Source organism: Varroa jacobsoni, unplaced genomic scaffold (assembly GCF_002532875.2).
Source record: "Varroa jacobsoni isolate VJ856 unplaced genomic scaffold, vjacob_1.0 scaffold_409, whole genome shotgun sequence".
In the NCBI taxonomy this organism is placed as follows: domain Eukaryota; kingdom Metazoa; phylum Arthropoda; class Arachnida; order Mesostigmata; family Varroidae; genus Varroa; species Varroa jacobsoni.
In genome coordinates, this window is record NW_019213311.1 from 120,587 (window position 1) to 148,384 (window position 27,798).

The 27,798-nt window shown below is 37.7% G+C and overlaps 5 protein-coding genes and 1 long non-coding RNA gene across 8 annotated transcripts; 3 read left to right on the forward strand and 3 right to left on the reverse strand.

Annotated features, from left to right (window-relative positions):
- Positions 1-162: 162 nt before the first annotated feature.
- On the reverse strand, positions 163-2,943 carry LOC111260200 (uncharacterized). The gene is made up of 4 exons (XM_022832774.2): positions 2,735-2,943; positions 2,292-2,563; positions 1,846-1,997; positions 163-1,343 (listed from the first exon to the last, which is right to left on the reverse strand). Exons 2-4 carry the CDS (start codon positions 2,557-2,559, stop codon positions 1,152-1,154), a joined length of 612 nt encoding a protein of 203 aa, XP_022688509.1. The 5' UTR covers positions 2,560-2,563; positions 2,735-2,943; the 3' UTR covers positions 163-1,151.
- A 36-nt stretch (positions 2,944-2,979) lies between these two features.
- On the forward strand, positions 2,980-5,501 carry LOC111260201 (uncharacterized). Its single transcript, XR_002680176.1, has 3 exons — positions 2,980-3,517; positions 3,801-3,856; positions 4,502-5,501. It is a non-coding gene; the product is annotated as an uncharacterized LOC111260201 (long non-coding RNA).
- Rpn3 (regulatory particle non-ATPase 3) lies at positions 5,336-9,620 on the reverse strand. The gene is made up of 7 exons (XM_022832761.2): positions 9,516-9,620; positions 8,153-8,252; positions 7,647-7,878; positions 7,237-7,500; positions 6,942-7,074; positions 6,068-6,770; positions 5,336-5,595 (listed from the first exon to the last, which is right to left on the reverse strand). Exons 2-7 carry the CDS (start codon positions 8,226-8,228, stop codon positions 5,513-5,515), a joined length of 1,491 nt encoding a protein of 496 aa, XP_022688496.1. The 5' UTR covers positions 8,229-8,252; positions 9,516-9,620; the 3' UTR covers positions 5,336-5,512.
- A 3,111-nt stretch (positions 9,621-12,731) lies between these two features.
- l(3)87Df (cytochrome c oxidase assembly factor COX20 lethal (3) 87Df) lies at positions 12,732-14,912 on the reverse strand. Of its 3 annotated transcripts, XM_022832777.2 has the most exons (5): positions 14,732-14,912; positions 14,362-14,526; positions 13,467-13,605; positions 13,195-13,270; positions 12,732-12,947 (listed from the first exon to the last, which is right to left on the reverse strand). In XM_022832777.2, the coding sequence occupies exons 2-5, from the start codon at positions 14,482-14,484 to the stop codon at positions 12,836-12,838; spliced, it is 450 nt and encodes a 149-aa protein (XP_022688512.1). In that variant the 5' UTR covers positions 14,485-14,526; positions 14,732-14,912; the 3' UTR covers positions 12,732-12,835. The 3 variants fall into 3 exon arrangements, with proteins under 3 accessions (XP_022688512.1, XP_022688514.1, XP_022688513.1); XM_022832779.2 differs by lacking the exon at positions 14,362-14,526 and having other exon boundaries at positions 14,732-14,904; XM_022832778.2 differs by lacking the exons at positions 14,362-14,526; positions 14,732-14,912 and adding an exon at positions 14,188-14,355.
- Positions 14,913-15,196: 284 nt separating this feature from the next.
- Positions 15,197-18,052, forward strand: Uch (Ubiquitin carboxyl-terminal hydrolase). Its single transcript, XM_022832776.2, has 4 exons — positions 15,197-15,405; positions 16,391-16,705; positions 17,022-17,129; positions 17,556-18,052. Exons 2-4 carry the CDS (start codon positions 16,403-16,405, stop codon positions 17,808-17,810), a joined length of 666 nt encoding a protein of 221 aa, XP_022688511.1. The 5' UTR covers positions 15,197-15,405; positions 16,391-16,402; the 3' UTR covers positions 17,811-18,052.
- A 1,995-nt stretch (positions 18,053-20,047) lies between these two features.
- Positions 20,048-26,369, forward strand: Pdhb (Pyruvate dehydrogenase E1 beta subunit). Its single transcript, XM_022832775.2, has 8 exons — positions 20,048-20,360; positions 22,187-22,234; positions 22,357-22,506; positions 22,810-23,019; positions 23,535-23,651; positions 24,231-24,323; positions 24,917-25,113; positions 25,461-26,369. Exons 1-8 carry the CDS (start codon positions 20,220-20,222, stop codon positions 25,570-25,572), a joined length of 1,068 nt encoding a protein of 355 aa, XP_022688510.1. The 5' UTR covers positions 20,048-20,219; the 3' UTR covers positions 25,573-26,369.
- The last annotated feature ends 1,429 nt before the right edge of the window (positions 26,370-27,798 follow it).

Consider the following 27,798-nt stretch of genomic DNA (forward strand, 5'->3'; position numbering starts at 1 on the left):
CTTTCATTTTTTCCTCGGCAAGCATTTATTAACCAGCATCATGCAGTAACAGAAAAAGTGTTTTAATACCAGTTCTTCATACAAAATTCGGTATGTAGTAACAAGGGACCTTCAGTCCTTAAGCAAAAACAGCGCCGCTTTAGTAGTAATAATTCAATAACAATAAATATATATAGATATACATTTATTCATTTTGCTTGTACAAAAATAACAGTTGTTTCAAATATGAACACAACTTTATCTATTATCATGTAGCAGAACTGAAGGCTTCACCTTTAGAGTACAATTATAGATCAATTTGGCTGAATAAGAATACTAAAGAAATAATCAACGCACGACTCTCTTGGGGCCTAATAAAGGTAGAGAGTTGTTACCATTAATTGTAAAATGACATGTTGTGTAGAATGAACTCCTGTGGGCGTTGTTTATTAGGGGCCCTATCACAATGATTACAATTATTTTGTATTGATAAATTACAGTAATTTACTACAGTTGCTCGTGTTTGTGACTATTTGTCTTGATTACGATTATAGTTATCCTCATTATATGATATTGTTCTCGGCGTACAGCATCCACAAAGGGTTGTAATTCCCTATTTATGTTATGTGCTCTGATCGTACTTACTTCAACTTAAACAACTTTCCTAACAGAAAGCGTTATCTCTGTCGTCGAACCAAGTAAGTATAACTAGTAAAGTTTGAGATTCCTTATAGTCATAAGTACCGACGCCGTGAACACAGCGAGATGCTCACATTCCAGCACGCGACACATACATACATACGTACACATACAACACATACAAACATGCGCATAAATACATGTGCGAGAAATTCCATTCACCCAGAAGTACATACGTTGTCTAGGTGGTGACTACGAAAACGTCCTTATCATTTCAGTAGAGTTTCTATGCGAGGATCATTTACATAGATTTCATTACTGGTAAAAGTGGATGCGCCATCATTAGTTACGGCCGAAATTCATTATAATACGTAAAAGCAATATTTAATAAAAATAATCGTAGGCCCTTTTTACACCCTGCTTATATGAATAGCGCACGTTAACCTCGTTTTCGCGAAAACAATTCGCTAAACTTTGTAAAACAAGTTTTCATCCAACGGCAGCCTGCAGAGGGATAACAACCATTATTTTAATTAGAATCCTCTCTGCTTTTGTGCAGCGACAAATTCCGGGTAGTCTATATAGCCGTCTCGGTTCGTGTCATCCATGTCCAGGATTGGATCAATCATTTGTTGCAACTCTATATCGTTGAAAATTTTTGTCGTAGCGTGCCCGTTTACTCCACCAGGACCTGCCTGGCCCGTAGCAGGGTTTCCCTGGGTGGCCTGAAATGGTGTTAATATGACCTTGAATAAATGATTGAATCTATCAATAAACATTCTGCTTTCATAAAGACAGAACCTTCAATAAATTTAATATATGATATGAACTATATGCAAAGTATTGCTCTACCTGTTGTCTACAGCCCTGAAACAGGATCACGACACATTGAATTGAAAGCTAAGCTTTACTTAGAGGTATGTTTAAATATTTAGGTTAAGTTTCTGACAGTACCCATCTCTACATGTAATCTGGGGCAGCAAAAGTATGTAGAGCAATTTGCTTATTCAGAATTAATCGGTTAAACCATTTTAAGACCAAACTGCACGTTAGGTGAATACAGACAGTTCATTTTTGCGTTTGTTTTTTTTTATTTAACTTATACCAGCTTTTCCACTGTGTTTGTCACCAGCAATTTCGTTTAATTTTCTCTATTTGTAGCTTATTGAATAATCATTGACCGGTGGCAATGTTACTTTGTGCTACTAGTTCGTGTGTTATTACTACCTGTAAGTGCTTATGCTCCTCCACATGCCAGTGGATTAGGGATTTGACGAGTTCGAGTCCATCGAGTCTGTTATTGTCGTCATTGTCATGGAGTTTGAAATAGTGAAATTGAAGTTCCTCTTCCGTCATTTTTGATAGGTCCTGCTTGTCGCCTGAAGGAATACAGGTAAATAAAAAATTGGAGATGCAATGTAATCATAAGGCACCGTATTTGGAATTGTCTATACGCTATCCTCTACCAGCTTTGGTGTAAGTTCACACGCTGTATAAAAGCTTAAGTACTCATTTAAACAATTAAATATTGAGTGATTAAATTTTCATTCTGTAACCATAAAAAGAACGATTGCTTCGTCTGCATTTTAAGTACTTCAAACCACGAAGCAGCTAAGAATACTTCGGTATTATTATGTGCAAATTTACAAACAGAAGAGTAAGAGAATATTTACCGAGAATTTCTTGCAGGTGTTCTTGGATATGCTCCCTATCTTGTATTTGGGTTTTATCTCTTAGCATATTCCCACCCTGTGAAACATGACCGCCAAGTTGTGGGTGACCCATGTGCGGTGCGGCGCCGTACGCTCCTGCCGGATGATTAACTTGCTGAACCATCTGTCCGGATTGCATTCCGAACGCTTGCTGAGGTTGGTTCAGGTGCGCTTGACAAAGCGTCCACAAAGACATTAAAACAGCTGTGATACACTGTCTGGAACTCATTGCGCTCGAAGGTTAGGCACGCACGACAAAATAATATTAGTTATTCTTCACTCTTGCAGTCACACACACACACGCACGCGCACTGCGATAATAATTTTCCTAACCTACAATTTACTCATTAGAAGGCGCTGCTAAACGATCAGTTTAATGCTCAGCTATCCAATGGCATGAATACCTAAAAACAATGCTGTGTTACAGGTGGTAAAATCGGCAAAAAGCAGACGTGGACCTGGCGTCTGCCAACCCAACTAAATGAAGAACTGCCTAGGGACTAAACTGAAGACTAAATGAAAGGGCGAGCGGTCAGCCACAACAGAAAACTTCACGCGCATAAGAAATATCATAAAAATGACGTTTTGCCGATACCGCGTCAAAAATATTTGGGTAAATTAGTGCAATAACTGGGGCAGTGTATAATACCTGAGTACGCTAGTAACAGGTTACTACGTGGGCGTCAGTGATATAGGATGCCGTAGTCTTGTGTCCGAAGGTTTAATGGGTCACGAAACGAATTAAACCCGCCGAACTTACTTTGGGACCGCGACAACTATATTTCTAGCTTCGAAACAGATTCTTTTAGAGTTCCAGCGTAATTTGGACGTCATGTGCCATAAGAAAACGTGACCGTCTATAGAATGATATGAATCATTAATCAAAAATTTAGATTCGAGGCCTTCTGACCGTCGCTGAGTGAGTGAGATTGCAAAACAATTTGTGAAAATCGCTGAAAACAGTAGTTGTCAAGAATTCGAAAATACACACAACACATGATTTCGTTGCTCGTTGTACACTAATTTCGTGATTGACCAGTAGACATCAGTTAGGTAGATTCGCAAGTTGTTAGTGGCAGTCTAAATTAAGTGTCTGTCTTTTAAAAGCACAGATACATGCGAAGGTTACGTTTATATCCCTAAGCGGCAATAAGCCCAGCGGATTGCATCGTTTGTATTACCAGCTGGTAAGATCAAAACCCGTTATTTAAAACAAACCATGATACACAAGTTCTACGTTTGACAAATTTCAAATCTTAAACTAATAAGCGGTACTTCTCGATTTTCACAACAGGGTCCTCTACTGTTGTGTTATTTTCTGTGTAGCCAGTTCCGTTTTATGCAATAAATACGTCTGTCCGTTGCTTTTCTTTATTTTTAAAAGAAAATAGGAAGTCAGATCAATAAAAGTAATTTTAGACCCGTATAAATATTCGTTAATATAGTTTGTATTTTATTTTTTTTTCGTAGGGGTGTGTGATAATGCGACTTAACGATTATTACTCCCGTCTTCATAGAAGCGACAGGTGAGGTATCCTAAGTAAAGGTCATGCAATTGAAAAAGCCATACTACTTATTAGAAACGAAAGTATGGGAACCTTAACCTTACCTTGAAATTAGTTCAAGAGTTAGCTGAGTTGAATAAAAGAAGGTGGTTTAGTACCTTGATATAAGGCTCGATCAGGCCCTATCTGAAACCCCACTTGAGGAGTAGATTGTGGAAAAGGCTACCTTGGCCGCATAAAAGCTCAGCAGATTGATACAGGAAGTAGGAGGAACGTATGAAAAAAAGAAGAAGCTATTTGTCTTAGTGGTAGATTCCATAACTTTTTATGCTGCTACTTTCGAACAAAGGCTATAAAATTAATAAGGAATAAGGCCAGCTCAAAGGAAGCTTAGTGGGTGCTCACTTCGAATTAAAAAGCATTCCGAACTGCTTAGATCATAATTACTATGACTAGGTTTCTTAGGACATCATAAGCAAGGAGTGCGAAGAAATGTTCAACGAGCAGATGCTTATACGAAGGGAAAACTAGAAAAAAGCAATCGACAAGTTGCGACAGAAGTGGGTAGGCTCAATCGTAATTGCTGCCTAGATTTTGCAGGCTAACACCGGAATCCAAAGACTGATACCCGAGGGATCTCACAAACTGACTTATCATTTGACCTAGGTCCTAACCGGCTATGAATGAAGACCCAATGAAGTAACCCATTTGAAGCTAACACCATGGTGGGTCGGATATTTCAGGGTGAGTAGAGCTGGACAATAATTCCCAAGTACTTGGTGAAGAATATGAGGCCCGAAGAAGATCAAAAACGAACACGACAGAAGGTTTGCATTTAATGAAAAAAAAATTTTCCCCCACAAAGTCGAAGTAATTAATTAAAACAGACATTGATAAGGGCCAGGATAAAAAAACACTCGCTGAAGCCCCATATTACAGTCGCAAACACCTAGAAGCGAGACTGATCATCCATAAACGTAATTTACACTGTTATTTTTCAATAAAATGAAATTAGTTCAAATTAAACTTCAATAAGAAGCTTTATCTCAGATAGAAAGGAGTTCCATCTGGAGCACCTACATAGTTTGAGGACAATCTCACAATGATAGGTTGAGTCGTGTATGACGTTTGCATTCAATCAATTGAATCCTATGAACTATATTTACTCGAATATTTTCCATCTTTTCTAACTGATAAAATTAACCTACATAACAATACTATATTGACCAAAAAGCCGCTCGGTGACTTGTGGTTCAACCGTATTCAGATTTATTGTATATAGCAAAACTATTATCAAAGGGGCCATAGAGATCCAAAATAACTTAAAATGCCTCCTAGTTACATTATCTAGTACCAGTATTTAACGATAACGACAAGGAATATGTTAATCTATAAAGATAAGAATATAGTTTGCCGTTGCGAACAAGATGCCAGCAAAATACATGGTTATCTCGCGCTGCTAGAACTGCATCCACAATGTCAATTAAGAAAACTTAGGTGTAACTGTTAGTATTAGCATTTATTATATATATATGAGCCGTATCCTCTGCAGAAGTTACTCTCTTTTGTCCTTGTCGCTCTAAACTGAGAGCATCTTTCAGATGCCCAGGTGACCTGGATGTTTTTGTCTTTCCACTAAATTTCGTCGCCGCACACCACTCCGCTCGCTTTTTGACATTAAGGGAACGTATCATCATCCTCTTCAGCCAGCTCTTTCGCGTACTCCATATCCTGCTGCTCACGCTCACGTCGTTCCTCAGCTGCAACAATATCAGTTTATTATTCAATCAATTACATCAACCCTCAATTCAGCCTAGAAACTAATACGCATGAAACCATAACTCGTACAGTTTTCTAAGTGCGAGCAAACCGTAAACCTTGCACAAAATACTCTCTAAAGACTACTGCCAAATGATATCGATGAATCATTTACGAATAGCAAAGATTATAGGAAACATTAAAAAAAGACGAACTTACACAGGTAATCCTTACCGTAAACAAGTTTACGTTTTTCAATATTTTCATACGTACATCTCACGAAGATAGTCTACATGAACGCATATGAAGTCATATAATTGAAATTACTGGCACACGAAAAGCAGAGCACAAAACAGCACACGGTATTTGGAAATAATACACACTGATGGATACATTTTTTGGACACAACTAGTTTCTGCTGTAAATTCGCTACATTACACTACCCATAGCAAAAAAAGTTGCTAGAATCCTTACCGCTCTCAAGATCTTTATTATAGCTTTTTGGTGGAAACCGCATAGCTTTAATTGACTGATTATGGATGTCGAGACAGAATGAAATCCGTTGATCAAATTGGGACTGTGGCTCGCCTGTACAGTAGACGTCGATATTTTCGGCACTCTGCACATAACCCTTATCATGGTCGATGGTGGCCTCAATTACACCATCTCGAATCGCTTTGGCTACTATAAATTCGGCATCCTCAGCGGAGCCTAGCTGCAGTTTTGCTGCGACATCAGCCAATGAGATCCGCTGGTACGAGAGGTTAATCATGCGCACTCCAGTTTTAATGACATTGTGCCGTAGTCGAATGATTAGGGTATAAGTGTGGTCGGCCTGGAACCGAGCTCCATAGCTCTCTAGAACCTGGTTGAATAGGCCGAGGTTTCCAGTTCGAACTGCCTGCGTCAATTGGAAGTAGGGCGCAAGACTTTTTCGTAGTGCAGGTTGACGGAACGTCGTACGATCAGGGATGTCACCAAGAAGAAGCTCGACTGTAACGGCGAGCTTGTAGACTGTCTGCTTGAAACCGAGGGCCGAATGTTGTGGCGCCTTACGAATAGCCTGAAGAAGATTTTTGTGAGCGTCGGTATAGTATAGCTGGATAGCCTTAATACAACCAAGGTAGTACAAATAACGGGCCCATTCATTATTCGACGCCATCTCTGGGAAGGTCACCTGATGAGGACAAAGGTTTCGACATACGCATTAAACATCGGTATTGAAATACTTCAAAAACACACAACTTTCAAAACTACTAATTGTTGGACATTACCAATGTTGTACATATGTGTACAAGTAGTCACTCCATGATATAATTAGCCGCCAATTAAAGATTGAGACTCTTACCTTGGACACAAGCTTAGCAGCTTGTTTGAATAGAGAGTAGTGGAGATAATTTCGCATCAAACAATTGATTAGAACAGCTTGACCCTCAAAGTCTGATCGAAGTGTGGCCGTCCGCAGACGCTTTAGTAGAAACCTATTTAGAAAAATAAAAGAGCTCAATCAGCTAGTGTATAGCACGGCTAAGTACAAAACTATATGTAAAACCACAGTACTTCTCTCAACTGTTACTTTTGTGATTGGATTGAACACCAGACAAACAAATACTTTTAAGATTCATAAAATCCACTAAACCCACCCGCGAATCGAAGATAGGTTTCCATCAAGTTCGTACACCCGGCTGTAGTAGAAGTATGTTTTGGCCGCCAACAGATCCATACTGCGGCGGGCGCTGTGTGCTTCTACTTTGCCTTTGAGAAGTTCTGCACAACGAATTGCGCGCTCCATGTTGGCGCTCTGGGCCTTCTCCAGGGCATCGATCATGTGGACCAGTAGAAGAAGGTGAAGGTAGACATCGACTTCTGGAAGTAGAGCTAGATGGGCACTCTTTTGCGATCGCATCCTGGAATTGTTTCGTACGATAAGAGGCACAAGGTTCAATATGGCGCATGTATGGGAAGAAACGTCCTACTTACAACACATTTTTGCCATTTAAGTCAGCTAGCTTCCCTTGTACAACTGAAATCACATATCTTCTTCTATGTTTACCGATTCTGGGCTGCGTCAGTGTCATCAGCATCCTCGGCATCAGACGCTACAAACGAAAGGAGCACTTCGCGATGCATCTTATCGTGCGTGTAGAACCCGTTAATTGTTTTACGTAGAAGCTTTGAATTTAACTTTTTACGTGTGGCTGGCAGAAGCCGAAGGATTCGTAGAATGAAACGAGATTCTTTCTGTGCAACGGCCTTCTGTATGTGCGCTGTGTGTTCCTTCAATTCTGCGAACATAAGAATATGATAGTAAGAAATGAAGCCATAAATTTAAACTATAGGCGGACGTATGTCATATTAATTTGCTTCAACTGTTAAACACGAAGGACACATACTGTTTAGATCGGCGTTTATAGTTCATTTACCTCTTACCTCCTATACCTATGCTAAATCGTTTAATTTTTAGCTGATTAATAACATAACCATTACTTATGCAGCGAGTGTAACGTATACCCCTTTTTTTGAGGTATAAATATATTGTCAATTTTGACGTCTGCTTACCATCGATAGTGGCTGCCTCTGCATCCTGCGTTTCCTCTGGAACCGATGCAGAATCCACTTCCATTGATTCAACCATGGTGATGACGACGTTTCACAAAAACTGCAAAGGGTTTAACAGGCGTTATACGATTAACCAGATATTTTAGTTCTCACATGTTTTTTCTAGTTTAGAATAGTCTACTAGTTTTTTTACGCGCCATTTACGAGCCATTCGAAGACCTGCCCTTATTTAACTCACATATTAGTTGTTTCAAAAATGTAGACATTGTGAAACGAATGCTTTATTATGATGACGCATTTTTTTTTATTATAGAGATTCTGCTTTATTACAATATTTATTACGCGTATATTTAAATGCAGAAATCCTGTTTTAATATGTACGGTAATTATTTGTAGGCAGTTCTTTTACGCAATAGCTCATATCTTTATAAATATAACTAATCGCTCAAATTGTGTTTATATTTTGCCTAGAGTCATCAATGAAGCGCCACTTTATTTGAGGTAAATAGCAGTTGAGTTTCAGGCAGAACTACACTGCCTTCATGCTTAGAAACATTGTTAAAAGCTAGTCTTAAATTCACCAAATTAATGTTTGAACGCATTATGCATATAATTGTATTGTTTTCAACAAAAGAGTCAAAACAGATCATGAGCGTTGACTATCACCGCGCACTTCCTCAAGTACAGAATATTTGTGAATTTCCAAAAAGCCAAGTCCACCTTCTAGGATATTTGAAACATTGCAAGCCGGCGACAATACAGAATCTGGAAGTATAAGCTTAATTATTTGGCTCCCTGATAAACACGTCCATTAGTTGCCCAACTATTAAAAAACATTCTGGTGGTCTGGAGGAAAGGCCAAGGTAATACCTATCTTCCAAATACTATGAATTTGTCTAAGTCAATTAACGTTCACGAACATTGACATTAAAACATGTCGAAGCGACAGTTATACTGTACTTCATGAAAAAGTGGGTCGTTGACAAGCCGTTAATGCCGGTCGCACAAAAGGTCTCAACTATAGGTATGTACACGTAAAATGTATGCCAGCAACACATCGTGCTAGTTCGCGGTACCGAAAGTTGCTCCCTATGATAAAACTATGGCTTGAGCATCACCTCCATTCGTTACTTGAAACCAAAAACTTCTCCAGGGAGAGATAGCACAGAGTTCAAAGGATGCCTACCCGTGCCGATCATCTGGGACAAGTGACATTGGAGCTTGGCATTCGAAAACGAACATAAAATCGCTATTACAGAATTAGTTCGTTCCTAGACTACTCAAGATGTCTGAGCGCAAAAGAAGACTCGTAGTTTATCCCAATCATGTATGCAGAAGAGCTTTACGGACAGTAGAAACTTACACTAATTTCTCACTGTAGAACACCGAAAATGTGCAATTCACCGAGCAAATGATAAAGCTGATCAGATGTTTTCAAAACATCGAAACCACTCAGCAGACGATGAGGTGGCAGCGGCAGCCGATACAGATAGGAAAAGCCGCTAGCAGCACTTTGGACGTTAAGGGACGCGCTGAATAACCACACAGCGGATTCAAGTATGACTAGCGGGGCTTTGACAGAAGCCGAACGCTGACTGTCGTTGAAACGACGGGAAGTCAAATTAAACTAAAGCGATCATTATTTAAAATAAGAAAAAGAATTTGATATTTTTAAGACATAAATATCCTATTTACTTATATCAATCCTATTTAAGTTCTGCTTAAAAATTCAAAGGGTCGCTGGTTCAAGCCCTATCATCCACATATACTAGACAACATTTGCGATGAAATACGAAAAGTCTTAGACAAGTTCAATCCTCCATTTTGGAAAGTTTAATTCAACCTTTGGGAAATCCAGAAAGAAGTTTGTTAATCTCAAGGTGCTAATCGATATAACAACCCTGTTTCTTCATGAATATGTATGCAACTTCATGAATAGTTATTCGCTAACTATTCATGAAGTTGCATCATTAAGTAAAGCTTAATAAAAGACGCATCATAACTAAAAGATAAGTTTTAGTAACGAATGAATTTATTGAGTACTCGAGTATTTATTGACTTTTTGTAAACTTATTCAACTTGTCCACCCGTTCATTTATTCCCTCCCGTCAGAAGTTTTCAGGTTTGGTGTTGAAAAACTGGTCCACCAAGGCTTTGAGACTCCATTATCAGCTGTAGTATTACTTATTTAATTTGCTAGTGCTTATCGGAGTGAGGGGTATAATGACAGGTACAAAACAACCTTCCACTCACGCGTTTAAATCAGAACTCCATATTCTTCGGCGTATGCTCTTTGGCATTGTGGTTGAGGAGAAACATTTTGTTTTGCCTCTCAGGTCTTTTCTGTTGGATAGTTTCATTCATTCTATTCGACTAAGCCATATAAAAACCCTTACTGAATGCCTTGTTTTTCTCAAGCATTTCCCTATACAAAAAACTCTTCCAGTTCCGCCAGATGCGTGTCATCATCTCCTTGGGATGACCCTGGATGTATTTTCTGGAATTATTTATTGTTCTTCTGCTTTATATCAAGGTGAAGATACTTCTTGTGGTGCTGGGTAACAATTCGCAGAAACATGCGATTATGGCTTCTTGTTACTTGGTGCCGGGCGGAAGTTGGAAGGTGATCAGAAACCGTGTCTTTCAGTGATGATTACTCAGTCCATGAAACACCCATTCTCCTAATTTTTTTTAACCAATCTGTTAGATCTAAGGTGCTTATCGACAGTCATATAACTGAAGTTGATTTTATCACTCAATTCACGAATTCTTTGAAAATGCTTTCAGTGGGTCTTCATCGACCTCAGATTGCCGACCGAAATGAACTGCATCTTCCAGTTCTAGTATGCTTTTTGAGTTTCGAAAACTGATTCGGAGCAGTTCTCTCAGTTATAGAATCCTCGCTGTATACGTCAGAAATATCCCGTGTTACTTCAACAGCTGTTTGAACCCGACTAAGGGCGACTTAGGGTTTGTGGGAGATATACTTTTTCACTTGGACCCTTTATTTTCGGGGTTTGGCCTGGAGATGAAATTCCGTTCACTGCGTAATGAAATAACAAATGACTTCGAAAAGAAAAGAATACTTTTAGATCATATACAGAAGTAAAGAAACAGTAAAGAAATGATAGAACAAACTGGAAGTAGCCATGTTCCAATCTATCATTAAAAACTTGTATTAAAAACGACCTTTTTTGGTCACCACAAGAGCATGTTACTTCCACTTGATTCGGGTATGTCTGGCCATACAAAAGCAGTGCCCCTAACAACAATCTTTAGCATATCGTTAAGTAACTTTCAAGCTTCGTAAACTATTTCTGTTTATTAGATGATACTCGAGCTCCTAATCGTCATGGATAAGAGTTATAGAAATAAGAGTGTCAGCCGTTTGTCAAGGCCGTTTTATCACCCTTTCAGGAATTTTTATCGTTTTTTTTAATACACTTAATAAACTTCTTGTTTTTTTTGTTGACATAACTATTTTAAGCATTTCCCATGTCCTTTTTTTTTACGGAACGGTATGAATACCTTTGAGAGTCCTGGATTCACCTTGGTACCATTGGCGGCTCCACACGTGGAGCATTTATCCCGCTTATTTTATGTGAAGGAATCATTTCACAAGAAAGCTACACAATATGAAGTAAACTTCCTAGTCTTATCAATAAACTAAGGAAATAACATCTTGTTGTTTTTCGTATGCCCCGTTATTCTTTAACGGGTGTGCATTGTCATCGAAACCGTTATCTAAAATCCTTGCGATCACTTTATATATTGTTAATTATATAGTAATTATTCACAAATAACTGCTATATAGTTGGCAATGTATTTCCTGTAGTTAATGCCAGTTCTTCTAGTTAGAATTTGTGCACGAATTTTAGTATTGACATGCGACTTGGAAATGTTGATAAGAACATATATCAAAAATTTACGCAAACATTTTATATAATTATAGAAAATCAGGAACCTGGACGCCCTTGTTTTTTACTTGAATTTTGTAAAATTTAACGAACAACAGTTCAAACACATAATGCAGCAAGTACGAGTAAAATGACTTTTTTCTAACCATGGAGCATTATGACAATAAATACGAGTTGTACATTCTCATGCACTTGTGCCTTTATTACCTTATCAGCTGAGCTGCGTCTTCGAATGTAAACCGGGAAATTATAGTCACATGACTTTGTGCTTACAAGACATAACATAATTCGATAAGAAGAAATTACTATGTTCAGAATCAACATAAAACAAATGCTCGAAAAAATCCTCTAGTAAATACCTAGTATTTTATTTAAAGTAATTTCAACAAATCTAGCAGGAATCTACATATTTAATATTGAAATTACATTTTTTTCTGTTACTGAAGCCCGGAAACTCGTTCATGTTGCCAAACACACAGCTGAACCGAAGTAGCATTAATCAACGCTTTGAACCTAAACCGCCATGTGCTTTTAAGTTTAATGGATACGCGCGTTGTCACTGCACTATCACAGGAACAGAACTAAGATATTAACGTTTCCGCTAAAGGACTAATGAAATGAGTTTCTGCAATCAAGGAAATTAGACTCATTAAACGCTTCAATCGATTTACAAATACTTATAGCATTTATTCATTTGTTACATGCGTAATTGCACACCTGTTAATATAACTATTTTTTTCTGAGATTATCTGTGTAGACTGCACTACTACTCCGTTTTTTCAAATAGGGAAGCCTTTTCGGTTCCTTCGTAGGTTCTTTTGAGCTCTATTGCGTAATTCAGCTTCTCTCGTTCAAATCTTCGCACTGACCACATATATCTGAAATTAATTGATTGGATGAGATGGATGACGATATGGATCGCTAGATATCTGCTGCCCTTCTGGTGCCAACACTAAAATCTGTTTTTTTTTTTTCGCAAAAGATCGATTCGGAAGCCTTACTTTGGACTCAACACTTCCTATTACTGATGTATGGTACAAAACATGAAGCTGATAGAGTTTCAACTATCTATCGATAATTTGCTTACATTGTCAAACTACTCGTAACGATCGCCCTATTACTCACCTGCAGTAAAACCACTCAGTTAATCCTATACCCGTAAATGATAATACGGCAACGTGGGTCGACCATTTCGTGTTGCCTGCAAAAAACATAATTTCTGATTCGATAAAACAGATTTATAACATTATCTACTAAAACTCTCCATATACTTAGTTTCGGTTATACTCCATGAACCTCAGCACTGTTACCAGTACTGTCAACTCACTTTTGTATCCTTATTGACAGACTCACAAGTTCAATGACTTATGTAGAAGACCACTTTCGGTTAAACTTACTAGTAAACATGAAGTGAAGGATTCCGAGTCCTAAACCACCACCGATGCCTCGAAGGAAGCACTGCTTAGCACATGGGATATCCTTTAGGCGGCGACCAAAGACCGTTGGTCCACTATCCTTCTTATCATCGACGATCTCCTGAAAAAAATTGGGTAAACCAGCAGTAAACGTTCATACTGCAGCAATGAACTAGAAACGGTAAAAATATTTTCACATAACCAATTATAGTACTTTAGAGGAAAAATTAAATTCAAGTAGCCTTGTTTTTGACTAGTTACCAGCAGCAAAGTGTAATACTATCTGAAATCCAGTCGTGCATATAAACACACTTCAAGAGCTTGCCGTAAACGAATTGTAACTAAAATCTTTACCCCACACTAGTGCCTCACTTTCATGTTAATTTTGTAAGACTTTAAATACGTACTTAGCAGTACTCCGCCTCGATGCGTCGAAGAGAGCACCAAATGTTTCTTAGGCTCATGCGTGCCTCAAGCAAACTTCTCGCCAATTCGCCTAACGACCCAGATTCCTTATTGACGAAAGCCGTGAACCTTCTTTCTATTACTCAACATTATGTCTTAACTTATTTAAATAATTCATCATTATATTATTAATTAATCATCCAAATTTAACAAATTTAAACACAATTATGCTCTTTATCGGTTCGTCTTTTTCTGAACTCAGTAGGAACTTATATTTCGTTGTGTTAGTTCTACTTACTCGACTCTCTTCTTTCACCCCCTTTATTTCACTAAATTCCATTTCATTTGTTTTTGTTAACAATTACCAGCTATACGTTTATAATATCACGGAAGGAAAAATGACGTAATAGTCTTTTCGAGCGCGAGCTCCCGAGTTCAAGAACGGTTTAGTGTCGGATGTTTGCTCCGTTACCGTGTAATGTTTTATGCTGTCTTCGTGACCAACAACGACGCTAATAGTTCTTCTAGATCCTATATTGAGTCCAACTCGTGTCGCTCCAACGATGGCGATATCGTTTATGTAGTTCCTATGCATTTAGTCTACACTACTCTTGTTTTCCACATTTCTCAAGAGTTACTATAAAGAGTACACAATTGTTTATTCCATCTGAACTATAAGCACAGAAAGGGTCTATCCTCCTTATTAGGTTTAAAAAGAGCAAACGATTTATTTGAACTCAAAAGCTTTTCAAAAGTTCTCTTTTTCTTATTAATGATTTTTACAATGATTAGACAAATTCTATTCGATATTTTAGTCAAGTACAGCGGAATTAAACACTTACAGCCATTGCTTATAAATAGTTACGAGAAACTAACTAAAACAACATCTATCACATATGATAATTAATCACGTCAAAATTTTAGACTTTTTCCTTCAACTAGTGATTTAACAAACTACTAAAAAAAGAACACTTTTGATTCTAATAAAATAAATATACACATTTGAAGCGTGCTACACCTAGTCTCATATTTACAGCCGTAGATGCAGACTAGCATGACACCTACACAGATACGTTCGTCCTCTTCAACACAAAGTCACGCTGTATCGTCTCATATATATTGCAGATAGCCTAATATGTGAAAGCTTTTCTTGTTCAGTAAATAGGATTGCGGGAGTTAGATAATAGTCTTTCAAATATCGCCCACAACATGAAGTCTGAGCGAATTCGATGCGTTTCCGCGCGCGGACTAGTTGGATCCGCGCAAAATGTGCGGTCGTCTGCTAACGCCAGATCAGAAACAAACAGAGGGAGCGGGCCTATCGACACAGGGACGACACCTATCGAACCGGCCATAGCACTCACTGAGAGACATCGACTGACCGGCTCAAAAGGCGATAGGGAACTCTTGATTCATCGATATAGCAGCAATAGAGAAAAGTGTGTCGCTAAAATTGGACTTAGGATAATCGTAAAAAAAAGACATTCACTTTAGTATTGAGATACACGACAACAACGTAAGTCAAATACGTTGAAAATGAATCTACTAATAATAGTGAGGTCTTATAACACTTCGAGAAATGCATTTGTCATGTAATCCGATATTCTTGCTCCTCTTACCGTAATATATTCAGTTACTTCAAATATATATAAAATTGATTTCAAATATGATTCCCCTCAGGCAACCAGATTCATAGTTGCCGACATAGCGCGAATCGTGTAGTAAGTATTAAATTATCATGACGAACAATTTCGAAAAATAAAAACGTGTTTATTGAATTTTCACACGCACTAGTTACGTTGGATTAAGTTTCAAGCGACCATTTAAAGCACTGCAAACTTCTGTGTTACTTAAAATGGGGTAAACCTTTCAAGAAGACGCATTCGCAAGCGATCGGTTGAATAGATTTTGGGTTTCTCGTCTGCAGGCCTGATTGTGTGGCCTTTCTAAAATTGCATCCTAATTCATCAAATTAATCGAGTTATATTAATAGCTCACCGTATATACCGCTAGAAGCAACTGTTATCTCTATCCCCAGGAGGATCCGGTACCACATACATATTTTTATCACATTTAATTAGCACTCTATTTTTGTGGTAAAGTTTGTGAGATAAAATTTTTTATCATACTTTCATTTTTTTAAAATTATGATGTTTTTATTCCATGACTGTTCGTCTTGGACATTCATGATTGTTACGCAATAAGTATACAATTTCATTTTTTCGAACTAGTTTATGTTGAGATTTGATGAGGATTTAATCCAGATGAAACCTAATGAATAACGAACACAATGAACAATCTAACGGATATGCAATGATTCTGTCATGGCCTGCCAATAATAACTGAGTGGGTAATGCTGGGCTCCGCTGAGAGTGATAGGCATTTTAGATCGTTTATTATACTTCTCTGTAAAGCAAGTTTTCTTATAACTAAGCACCTTTATATAATACAGTTTAATAATATGAAATCATTAATGACATTTTTTTCAACTGGTGTTGCAGGCATATATAATTATGGCTATTCGCTGGTTAGGTTTGGAGTCGAACCCCGACGTTATGACAAAGTACATTCACTCTCTTGGAGCCTCGAAAGAGTGGTCTCTTGTAGACGTTTTCGGTTTGGATAACGAGCTTCTAGCGTTTATCCCTCAGCCAATCGCAGCGCTGCTGTTGCTGTTCCCACTTAATAGCGGTACACCAGCCAGTGGTGGCGGAACAGAAGTTGAAGCTTCGGAGTCAAAGGTGTTCTTCATGAAGCAAACAATCCAAAACGCTTGTGGAACAATAGGACTGCTCCATGCGCTTGCCAACTCAAAGGTAACGTGTACGATTCAGATTAATAGACGATTCGAATTTCTTTCTAGGCCAAATTAAATTAAAGAAATTCTTTTGTCCTGATTCTTTCATGGAATATAGAGATTTAAGATGTAGCTATTTTTACTTCAGGTGCATCTATATGGGATTAGGTACGAATCAGCAACGACATATGATGTAGAGTTACTTTTTCCTAGTCTTCTGCCGACTTAGTTGTCGTTGTTGTAGGAAACGCCTGTGGTAGGCTGCTTCAGCTCATGTGGCACGTAAGATGCACTTGGAAAGAATGATTTGACTAATCAAGCTTACCTTTACACAGGTTCCGGTAGTTGAGGGGAGCCCGCTGGATGTTTTTCTAAAAGCAGGCAAGGACAAATCTCCTGAAGGGAAGGCCAAACTACTCGAAGATAACTCGGATATCAAAGAGGTAAATTTTAAATCTTCCTATGAGATGGTGATCCCAATCATGGTTTAAACATATACTAGTGGGCTATTATTAGTTTTGATATTTCGACGCCCGTCGCATCAGCTATGTAAGTGCGACACGGTCGGCGTAACTAAAAAATGATAAGATGTGGCCCCGGTAGGTCGTTTAAAACATAACGATTTGTTAGCCAATTAAGCTGGTTCAAGCAAGCGCTATTTAGGAGAAATCTAGGAATTTGGAGTATGAACTAAGAACTTGTCCTGAATAGCGCAAAAACTGAAGCACGCAAGTTTCGCCTGCATCAGTTATAACAATGTACATCTTTGTAATTCTGATATTTGCTGTAGCATTATACAGCCGTTTTTCAATGCGTACTAAAATTCACCGATACCATGTTTAATTTTGTACTTTCTGAAAATCTGACAGATTCATGAGAATTTCGCACATCAAGGTCAGACGGCGACACCGAATATAGATGACAAACTCGACCTGCATTTCGTTGCTATCGTTCTCGCCGATGGTTATGTTTACGAACTTGACGGACGGAAGTCGGGTCCAATTCAACATGGTTTGTCATCAGAGGCAACATTTTTGAAAGACGCAGCTGACGTATGTAAAAAGTACATAACGTCAACGCCTGATGTGCTCAACTTCTCTGTAGCAGCGTTGGTTAAGCAGTAAACAATTCGTGAATACCAAATCCTGTAACTGTCTTCAACACATGTCGATCCAGATATGCCGAAGTCGTTAAATATGAGTTTTTTGAAAAGGTCTTTATATGATAAGAGGCCCGCTTTTTATCTATGCCTGAAGCAGGTATATTATAATGTATGGATGTAATGTAAACAGTCGGATATCTACCAATGTCAATTTATTTATCATAAGTATTTGTATTCATAAATAAATATACAAACTTTAGGAAAGCCCGTGCTTTTATTTAGGTTTCACTTGTTTTTGATTCTAAATAGCTGACTACTTATGCAGTGACATAGAAATGCAAAGTTCTAACGGTAATAAATGTCATATTATGAGAAAAACTAGTGGTCTGCTCCGAGAACACTGGCAAATAATATAAAGTTTTTTTGTATAACAGCCGTGCTTTGAAGTGGTCGATTATTAAAGACGTACTATCTCGGACACCACAATGCTAGAGTGTAACTGTATTACTGAAAAAATAATAATCGCGTTCTTTATTTCTCTTCAAATGTGCTGCATAAACGTGTATTTTCCTAGTGGATAGATTGTTAATTACAATGGTTATTTGCGTGTGTTCAATCAGATTAGAAGGATTTAACTAAGCAACTCATTTCGAGCACTAAATGGAATCTATCGGAGATTATTAAGTGGTCAAGGAGTTTTAACGGAAAATATAGAGTTTTTTATTACAGATAAGCCGTTTTGTTGAAAAAGTAATACATCAAGTTGAATGGAAACTACCAGGACCAACGAATAAAAATCTTCTGATTTTGCTTGCGCTGAGTGTAGCGTAAGATGGTTAAGTTTAATTATTCACCGCCTTTTTGAAGAATATTGAATTGTATACGTGCAATACCGAGAATCGTTCGTATCTGAAATCTGTACGAAAATTTTTGACTTCTATAGCAGCTTGTGGGAAAATGCACGAGTGCCATATAAAAACAGGAAGAACTTTTTCCAATTTAGACTAACCATTGTCCGATTCATTATCACAAAGCGAAAGCCTATGGAAGAACTACTGGTACCTATTTATACTTTTGAATATACGTACACCTTTTCTATCTTCTGGAGTTTCAGTTAGCAAGTAGCATGCCACATTGTAGATGTTGCTGTAGATTATCTTTTCTTGTTAACCATTCACCGTCGGCCGGCGTAGATACGATGTGACGTCTGACGCCGAGCATCAATCGGATTATTAATAAGACGTTGCGCAGTATAACGTTACCAGGCCATCAATGAAAAAAACAAGACACACCGTGCTTGATTTGCTTCACCTATCACTTTTAATTGTAATGGCAGCCGGTTCTTGCAAATAGCCGTCAACACGAAAATATGGGAACATCCTTGAATATCAGATTTGGTTAACCGCGTATAAAATAATACGTACAAAATAAAAGAGAATTTATAAGATTTAAAACCAAACTCGGCTAACTCGTCTATTTGTCGGACCAATATTCGAAGCAAAAGTACTGGAAAAAATAAGAGAACATTAAGCCATCACCGTCTAGTTGGAGTAGCGTAGCAAAATGCACGGGAATGACTTATACACATTTCATATGTGTTTTTGTACTCAGATAACCCAATTACCTATGCTGAGAGTGAGTCACATTATTCACTAAAGCTTTACTATTTTAACTTGCCAATATGAAAATAATAGTTTTTGGAATTGGAAACAGTTTCCAAAACTGAAGAGATGATGCGGTCTATATCTGGAAAAGTTGCGTTTAGATGGCAAAAAAGCATATTGTATTAAAAAAAGAATTTCTTTTTTAGTTCTTTAAAGACTGCAGAATTATTTTTGTAAAGCCCGTGCAAACCCGTACAACAGTACAGGGTAACCAAGATATGTAGTTCCTCTAGTATAGACTAACTCAGCAAGTTCTAATTTACACAATATTACGGTACAGCTTTCTAACTAACTTTAGTCACTCTGCCTCGCATACGTTCAGCACTAATGTTGTATCAGTCGACAAAAAATCGTAAATTGTTTTATTTTGTGATAGTTTGCGTTGTGCAGTTTGCAGACGGTGCGGCTCGAATATAAACTTGATATTCGATTTTAACGAACGTAGCTACAAGCCGCTCAATAGCGCCTATTTTCACTCGCACCCACAATCTAAAGTTCTCTCTTGAATATGGCGCGATCGTTTCACGGCTGCATCAGCCATCTAGTGCCGCGCAAACCTCTTGACTCTTTTGACCGGCCGGTGGTTGGCTGGCTGTCTGTGTGCGTGTGTGTATGCTCGATGTGTCGTGGAGCCTGCTTATCTATCTGATATCTATCAGACAACAAAGCCAGTCGTCGTTTCCAGGGGAGTGTGTCAAATAGATGGACATTACATTTTGACATATTTATTAGTGAGGTTGTCACAAGAAAGCAGGGAAAATACAAAAATGGCTGGTCTGATTCGATGTTCAGTCCTGCGCGCGGTTACACGCCAGTTTGGCACAAGTTCTCGGGTGGCATCGGCTCAGATGACTGTCCGAGATGCTCTCAACGCAGCTATAGACGAGGAGATGGAGCGTGATGACAAGGTACGATATCATACCTCTGTTATTGATAGATGGGGCTATGGAAAACAAATGAATTTATCATATGTCCGAATTACAGCGAATATATGAAAACGTTATCCTGTTTCTGTTATGGAGGGCTTATTTTTGCGAATAGATAGTGCGGGCTCGAATTGTGTTTGATAATTTCATGGGTTGCTTTGGGCCAGAAAATTTTAAGTTTCTAAAATTTTAGCTGGCGAGTAACCCTTAGATGGATAAAAATGGCAAAGAGTATAAAACTGTCTGTAGAGAGTAGTTGAATTGTCTTCATTATCCATCATTTGAGGTGTTTTCCTTGTAGTTGCATTGTCAAAGTTGTCTGCTGTCGATCGACTCAATGGAATTTACTAAGAATTGAAGTACAATAGAAACGATAATTGTAAACAGTTGAGAAATATAAAATATTGAACACTGTCTTTAATCTATTAGGGTTTTTTTATAGTTGAAGCCAAAAAATGAGTATTGTATCTCAATGCTAGTTGTAAACCTAACTCTTTGCACCGAAACCCTAGCGGTCTAGAATAGGAAAGCCTAATAAATAAAAGCTACTATTTGTAATTTAATAAATAGAAGACAATTAGAAAACAGCTTGACTCAAAAAAAAGACCACAAGGAAGTCTGGGCACTAGTCTGGATAACTAAAAGGTAATACGATCAATACTACTAAATGAATGAACTTTATTGACAGTCTATTTTCAACTTAGCAGAGAATACAAATCACGTTTGGCCATTGAAGCTTCCCCTTAATAAACGTTCATTCAAACGAAAGTTGATCCATTTGCACTAATTTTTCTTATCTTATAATATACTAATCCTTATTATAATTGTAAATATTAAAAAAAAAAGTGGGATACTTGACTGTTATAAATGACAAGCCTGAACAGCCTAGCCCGTACCCAATATTTAGCTCTGAAAATTGATATATCCGTTGTAGGGGAACAAGGCAAACGAAGATACAAGTTGCCTGTGTTAGTTTTCACAATACTCACCTCCTAACGGATTTTTTTAACATTTAGTAAAAAAAAAAAGGTTTGCCGTTACTACAGCTTCTTCGTGAGCTTTGCCCGACGCTGTTTTTTTTGATAGTAAATATATTTCATTCTGCCTTTTTAAAGGTAGAATAGCGTCGAATGGCGATCAGTGTTACCTATTAGCTTATTCCACAATGTAGTTTAAAGTATTTATGTAACACATTTGTTCACGCAACAGAATTTTTATTATTAATATTATTAGCAAAGATATTCATTTATTTATTTAATAATATACCAGCATGGACCATGGTCGTGATCGCTTTGGTGCGGCGACGCAGCCGTGTTGTTAAACGTAAATGGAAGATGAAAAGGAAGTTGCTGATCTGAATTTAGAACCAATCAAGTGAACATCACAGTGCATGGAAAACAACGAAAAACAACGAACTTTGCCCTTTAGGGGCAAGTAACAGTAAATCTTCGTATAATACGCTTGAAACCGCCTCGAAAAGATCAGCCGAGTCCATATAGTTTAAGGAAGCTGTTTTAGTTAGATAGACCCGCTTTCCAATGCTTCTAGTAGTAGACAGAAATTAGTAATTTCTATCTAAATTTAATTTCGACTCTAATCGCTACATTTACCAAACAGCAATATGAGACTGCGTCGCCATTTGTCTTATATTCCGACTGAAAGATTCTATGCAATAGTTGAAAAATATCACTCACCAAAATACATAAGCCTAGATATGGCCTTCTCTCTTCTTCTTCTATCAAAAAGTAACTAAATACCAAGAGATCTAATTTTTCGTACTAGCATCGTGTGCAATTTTATCATTTCAGGTATTCATACTTGGTGAAGAGGTCGCAATGTATGATGGAGCATACAAGGTGTGTACTGAATGTTTTTATTCGTGCTTTAGTTACAGTTGGAAAACTATATTGCGAGGATAATCAAAAAAATATGCTTTAGCGTTTGAAAAAAATTTAACTTTCTACGTTCCACAACGTAGGTGTCTCGTGGATTATGGAAGAAATATGGAGACCGACGTGTAATCGACACTCCTATCACTGAAATCGGCTTTGGCGGAATGGCTGTGGGCGCAGCTTTCGTCGGACTAAGGCCCATTTGCGAATTTATGACGTTTAACTTTTCTATGCAGGTTAGAAGTGAGGAACATTCGGGCAATTAATATGAAATTCTAGATTTGTTTCGATCCTTCGATGTTATACAAAGTACGAAATCTAGTTCATACGTCAAATAATCTTGATACGACACAATTAGTTGGCTACTAGCAATCGGGTGTTAAATATTTCTCTCGAACAGTGCGCGGTCTGCCACGCAATGTGGTATATGGATGCGTTACGGCTAGGCAATAGTTGAAGGCACGTTTACTGAGAAGCCATACAGAGCCTGTAGTAAAGGTTATATTTGCTGTTTGATTTATTTGCACGTTTCGTTGTAGGCCATCGATCATATCATTAATTCAGCAGCGAAGACTTACTATATGAGCGCAGGATTAGTCGCCGTACCCATCGTGTTTCGGGGTCCTAATGGGGCAGCTGTAGGTGTCGCTGCTCAGCACTCGCAGTGTTTCGCCGCATGGTACGGGCAATGTCCTGGTCTCAAAGTGCTATCGCCATACAGCAGCGAGGATGCAAAGGGTCTCCTCAAGGTAGGCTCGTTTGTTTAAAAAGAATAAATCAATGAAAACGCTAAATGTTAAGGATATTCACTGTACGTTTTTCCCTTGCCTAACGGTAAACGTACGCTTTTGGTGTGCATTTTCTATCACAAGTTTTCCACACGATAAGTGATTTGCACTATTATAACCCTTTTAAACTTCATAAAGAACATGTTAATGACGAGTACTGCTTGTTGACAATTATTTTGATCTATTTGTCTAGTATCCCGCACTTTGAAGTTCTTTGCCAGGACAGAACAGCAATTTAATAACGTTTTCTAAGTTTGAAATCGAATAACACTGCGTTAATAGTAAGTTCAACGCTATGGAATAAGCACTAAACACTTGTTATGGATAACAAGTTATCAAAAAAACTTTTGCGTTAATCATAAATGTGAAAAGCCGAAATAATAAAGCAATCAAGTTATATTTTCATTTCCAAGCGGTACACCTTATCATAGCTTTTATGATTCCTCTAGACATTGTCATTTATTATCGAATTTCAGGCGGCTATCCGTGACAATGATCCGGTGGTCTTTCTGGAAAATGAGCTTTTGTATGGAGTGGCGTTCGACATGTCAAGCGAAGCCATGTCTAAAGATTTTGTTGTACCCATTGGAAAAGTACGTATTACAAAAAAAGAAGCGACGTTAAAAATAGTTCAAGCGCTTTTTGATCAAGTTCGTTTTATTTTATTGACAATTTCTTTGTCGCGAGTGTTGCATGGAAATCTACATAGTGGAAAGGAAATTCTCAGCGATAGCTTTAAAGGTTTAATATATATAGAAGATTTAAAGTTCAGATTAATTAAAGTGTATTGCGCCAGCGTTGACTTAAATGTAATATAGTGATGTCGATTTGCCAGAATTGCTACGTTGCAGTGTAATCGTTCTTACCCTTTTCTAATTAGTGTGTCAGCACTTCAAGCCATCGCTAACTATATAATGTCTTATTTCTCTATTATGTTTACGTAGGTAATGAACAATCAAATGAATAACCAAAATGTTTTAGAATTAAAATAATACCTGGTATATTCATATATATATTCCATGTCCCCTAATCTCCTATTTTAAAGCACCAAGCATGCATTTATAAAATATTTTGTTTTTTTGAAACCTACATATATTTATGTCGGCCCATGTTAATATATTGCATACCTATTATGTGAATTAGATAGAACGTCAGCATGTAACTTTTTTCAGGCGAAGATCGAGCGCACAGGCAATGCTGTAACATTAGTTGCTCATTCAAAACCCGTTGGAACGTGTCTTGAGGCTGCCAACGAGCTCGCAAGCGTAAGTTGCTAAACGATATCAACTATTAAACTCATTTGTTCCAACATTTTACCGATATCATTGAAATTTAGCAACAAATATTTACTTGGACCCCAGCCAGATTATGACCTAAATAATTGTCTAGGTATCCTAGTCCTACCACTTTGTCCTCTGCATGCTTTTTAGCCGACCTCCAGCCTTTCTTTCACTTTGAACAGTCTCTGAAGTCTTGTTGGATGCTACGAGAGAAGCCGTGAAAAACACGCGTTTGATCCTATAGGCATGCAACCCCCAAATGTGGGTCTGTCCATTAGCATAGTTACTATATCCTTTGATGTAATTCCCCACTCTGGGGGTATTTTTTCTTGTAACAAAATCGCCCTGAAACAGTGTTTTTATGTCCAGTAGTTATGTTCTAGAGTTCACGATGCCATAAAGTAGTGTTATCGCTTATATCTAACAGTATGAGAATGGGTTGCGCACGTGAGCGCTATGGATTGTGGTCATTGAGGAAAACGTTGCTAGCTGTTAAATTGTAATTTGTATATATTGCCACAGTCATGAATAGACAAATAACATCTGATTATTAACTGATTACTTTATGGTTCATTTAGGCTGGTATCGACTGCGAAGTGATCAATCTTCGATCGATTCGACCGTTGGACTTCGTGACGATTGCGCAGTCCGTAATGAAGACACATCGGTGTGTAACTGTCGAGGGTGGATGGTCCTTCTCCGGAGTCGGAGCTGAAATTAGTGCTAGGTTAATAGAGGGTCCGGTTTTCGACTACTTGGATGCCCCAGTGATTAGGTTCGTTTTCACTTACTTTTTTTTATTTTAAAAATGTTTAAAAGATGTAGTAACCTTGAACACATGCTTCTTTAATATACAATGAATATTGGGCATACATGGTTAGGTGTAGGGCTCTGTGTTCTTGGTTTATTTATCTTGTATTTTAAAGATGAAATCTGGAGTTTTATGTCCAGTATTGCATTGCTTCTGAACTATTTTAATGGTTTAATAACTATAGTTTATTGGGCCAAGTCAAACCTAGATTACAAGGTTTAACTGAAAGGATAACCATCACAGGGACATTTATTATGTATCAGTATGCATAATGTTAATTTCGCTCGTCTGTTTCGTGCGCGCTATTAAAGGCTTACGGGTGCTGATGTTCCGATGCCATATACAGCAAGTCTGGAGGTCAGGGCTTTGCCTCAAAAAGATGATATAGTTCGGGCAGTCAAGACGATGCTCAACGTGCAATAGAGAATGATGAATGGTGCACTGATATCGTGGTTTCCTCTATGGCTGTTAGGCTCATTTTCTAAAATGAAGTCGTAATTCAGGTGATGCAGTATCATGTTGAAGTGTGCAGCTTATCATCATCACGAAATATGTAAGTCAATTAGTATAAATTACGGATAAAGTACAGTATAAATTTCCAATTTATTTGCGTGAATTAGACATACCGCAATCATGGCCAATTTATCGCGTTCCGATTGAACATAACTGGGTACGGACTGTCATAATCCGGAAAAACATGTTGGGTGACTGAGAGATTGTGAAATGAAACTGGGCGTTAAGCTACACCAAACTGCGTTTAGGGTATAGGAATGTAATAAATAGAATAATTGACGAAACAGCGTTAATGACATTGATGCTTTGTAGTGCAACTTATTGCCGCCGAACCAGTTTTATAATTAGGACTTTTTAGCCGAGTTCAATCTAAGAATTTGAAGGAAGTTAACAATTTTTGCCGACGGCGGGTCCTAAGTACTTTTATTGAACATCTGCCTCAGTGTGTACTTTAAGACTCGGGTTCTACCAACTGTAAATTAAATACTTTGCTGCTGCACTTTACAAGAACAACTTGGAAGTTCTAAGTTTAATCTTTTCTCGTTTGAGGATAGATATTATAGAAAGAATAGTAAGTCATTGGGGCGTCATAGTGAATGCAGTCATAACCTTCAAGCGAGATTAGCAATTGAGTAAATCAATATGGAAGGAAAATAATGTAAATAATTATCGACACTCAATAAAAAAGTGGTTGTTTTTTATATGCACATATTGTTGTAATTTGTTGAATATATAGGAAATTGCCAACTTTCGAGAAACGTGAGAAGACTTCTGATAAGAAGTGTTTTACAAATTTAGCTTTGTAACAACTGTCCTGGTTCAACACTAATGCGGATAGGCTTTAAAACTGGTTCCATCAGTCAACTCCTCTAGGCAGATTTTAGCGTCAGCGTACCCGGAAGTACAACTGATATGCGTTGCCAACTCACTTTTGCGAATCTGAGGTTGTCTTATGAATAATATACGTGTCATTAAAGCAAAATATTTGGATGATTTTACTGAAAAACTAATATTATTCCCTATTACTCCCATACAGCCTATGCATATATCTTCAATTTCCCATGTATGTGCAAAAGAAATGCATGTAAAACGCGATTTTGATATTATTTGATATATTTCTGTTACTTTTAGCGGCATCAGGCAGACTTTACATTAATGATGGTTCTTCACATTGACTACACGTAATTTGTCACAATACAACAAACATCTACGTTCCAATCAAAAATAAAAAAAAAAAAAAAAAAAATCAAAAAAAAAAGAGAGCGCTGCACACTTTGATACCTGAGATTGAGAACAGATGTTTACCGTATCGCGTGCAAAGTTAGTTATCTTTCAAACAGCATATTTATAGACAGAACTATATTCCTAGCAAACTATAGTAATTCGATTTTTGAGCATTGTAAAGGACTGTTCACCTTATAATTCGTCTTTCGAGTATTAGTCGCACTTGGCCCTAAATCGTTATGCGCCTGTTTAACACTTGAATCTATAGACGCTTCTCGCATATCTATTCCTACAATTTCCGATCAAAATAACCGAAAAGTTAGTATTATAGTAAATCAACGTAATTTTCGATGACATAAGGTTCAATGGCAATCGATGACGTCCCATCGCACCAACCATCGCAGCCGAGGCCTAAAAAAAAACAATATGAGAATGTGACAATTCTCATGTGTTTTTCGCTCAGAATTACACGATTTAGAGAACGAGCCGTTTCGGACACGTTATAACTATGTTATCTTCTAACTAGTCATAACTATACACGAAGTCCATTATGTCAAACATTTTCTCTAGATAGGGTGTCATGGCATGAACATTTTTTTGATGTAATATATGGCGATCGATCTCAGCCAGCTTACATGCAAGTATAGTTATAAAGGCAATCAAATTAGAATATTGCAGGGATATTGTTAGTAATAATTAATCCCTCAGTAGTCTGCCAACGAAAACGCTCTAATGTTGATGCACTCCTATGGTGAAGGGCATTTTTAATGCGCAGTTATGATCGTAACGATGGCAACTCAAAAATCAGTCAAAAGTCTAATATATCACAAATATTATTGGTACTATTATATGCTTCTTAAAAGCTGTATCGTTGTAAATAATGATAAATATCATTGTAAATGATATTTATGT

What these genes read in the sequence shown, in the direction of transcription:
- Rpn3 (XM_022832761.2), bottom strand. Translation starts at nt 8,228, where the DNA reads ATGGTTGAATCAATGGAAGTGGATTCTGCATCGGTTCCAGAGGAAACG. An exon ending in ACTGACGCAGCCCAGAATCG is followed by an intron (nt 7,501 to 7,646) that starts GTAAACATAGAA and finishes AAACAATTCCAG; the next exon opens with GATGCGATCGCAAAAGAGTG. An exon ending in TAATAAAGATCTTGAGAGCG is followed by an intron (nt 5,596 to 6,067) that starts GTAAGGATTCTA and finishes ATATTGTTGCAG; the next exon opens with CTGAGGAACGACGTGAGCGT.
- Uch (XM_022832776.2), top strand. Translation starts at nt 16,403, where the DNA reads ATGGCTATTCGCTGGTTAGGTTTGGAGTCGAACCCCGACGTTATGACA. An exon ending in ATGCGCTTGCCAACTCAAAG is followed by an intron (nt 16,706 to 17,021) that starts GTAACGTGTACG and finishes ACCTTTACACAG; the next exon opens with GTTCCGGTAGTTGAGGGGAG. An exon ending in ATAACTCGGATATCAAAGAG is followed by an intron (nt 17,130 to 17,555) that starts GTAAATTTTAAA and finishes AAAATCTGACAG; the next exon opens with ATTCATGAGAATTTCGCACA.
- Pdhb (XM_022832775.2), top strand. Translation starts at nt 20,220, where the DNA reads ATGGCTGGTCTGATTCGATGTTCAGTCCTGCGCGCGGTTACACGCCAG. An exon ending in TGTATGATGGAGCATACAAG is followed by an intron (nt 22,235 to 22,356) that starts GTGTGTACTGAA and finishes TCCACAACGTAG; the next exon opens with GTGTCTCGTGGATTATGGAA. An exon ending in CTGCCAACGAGCTCGCAAGC is followed by an intron (nt 24,324 to 24,916) that starts GTAAGTTGCTAA and finishes TGGTTCATTTAG; the next exon opens with GCTGGTATCGACTGCGAAGT.
- LOC111260200 (XM_022832774.2), bottom strand. Translation starts at nt 2,559, where the DNA reads ATGAGTTCCAGACAGTGTATCACAGCTGTTTTAATGTCTTTGTGGACG. An exon ending in ACACCTGCAAGAAATTCTCG is followed by an intron (nt 1,998 to 2,291) that starts GTAAATATTCTC and finishes GTATTCCTTCAG; the next exon opens with GCGACAAGCAGGACCTATCA. An exon ending in AGGAGCATAAGCACTTACAG is followed by an intron (nt 1,344 to 1,845) that starts GTAGTAATAACA and finishes ACACCATTTCAG; the next exon opens with GCCACCCAGGGAAACCCTGC.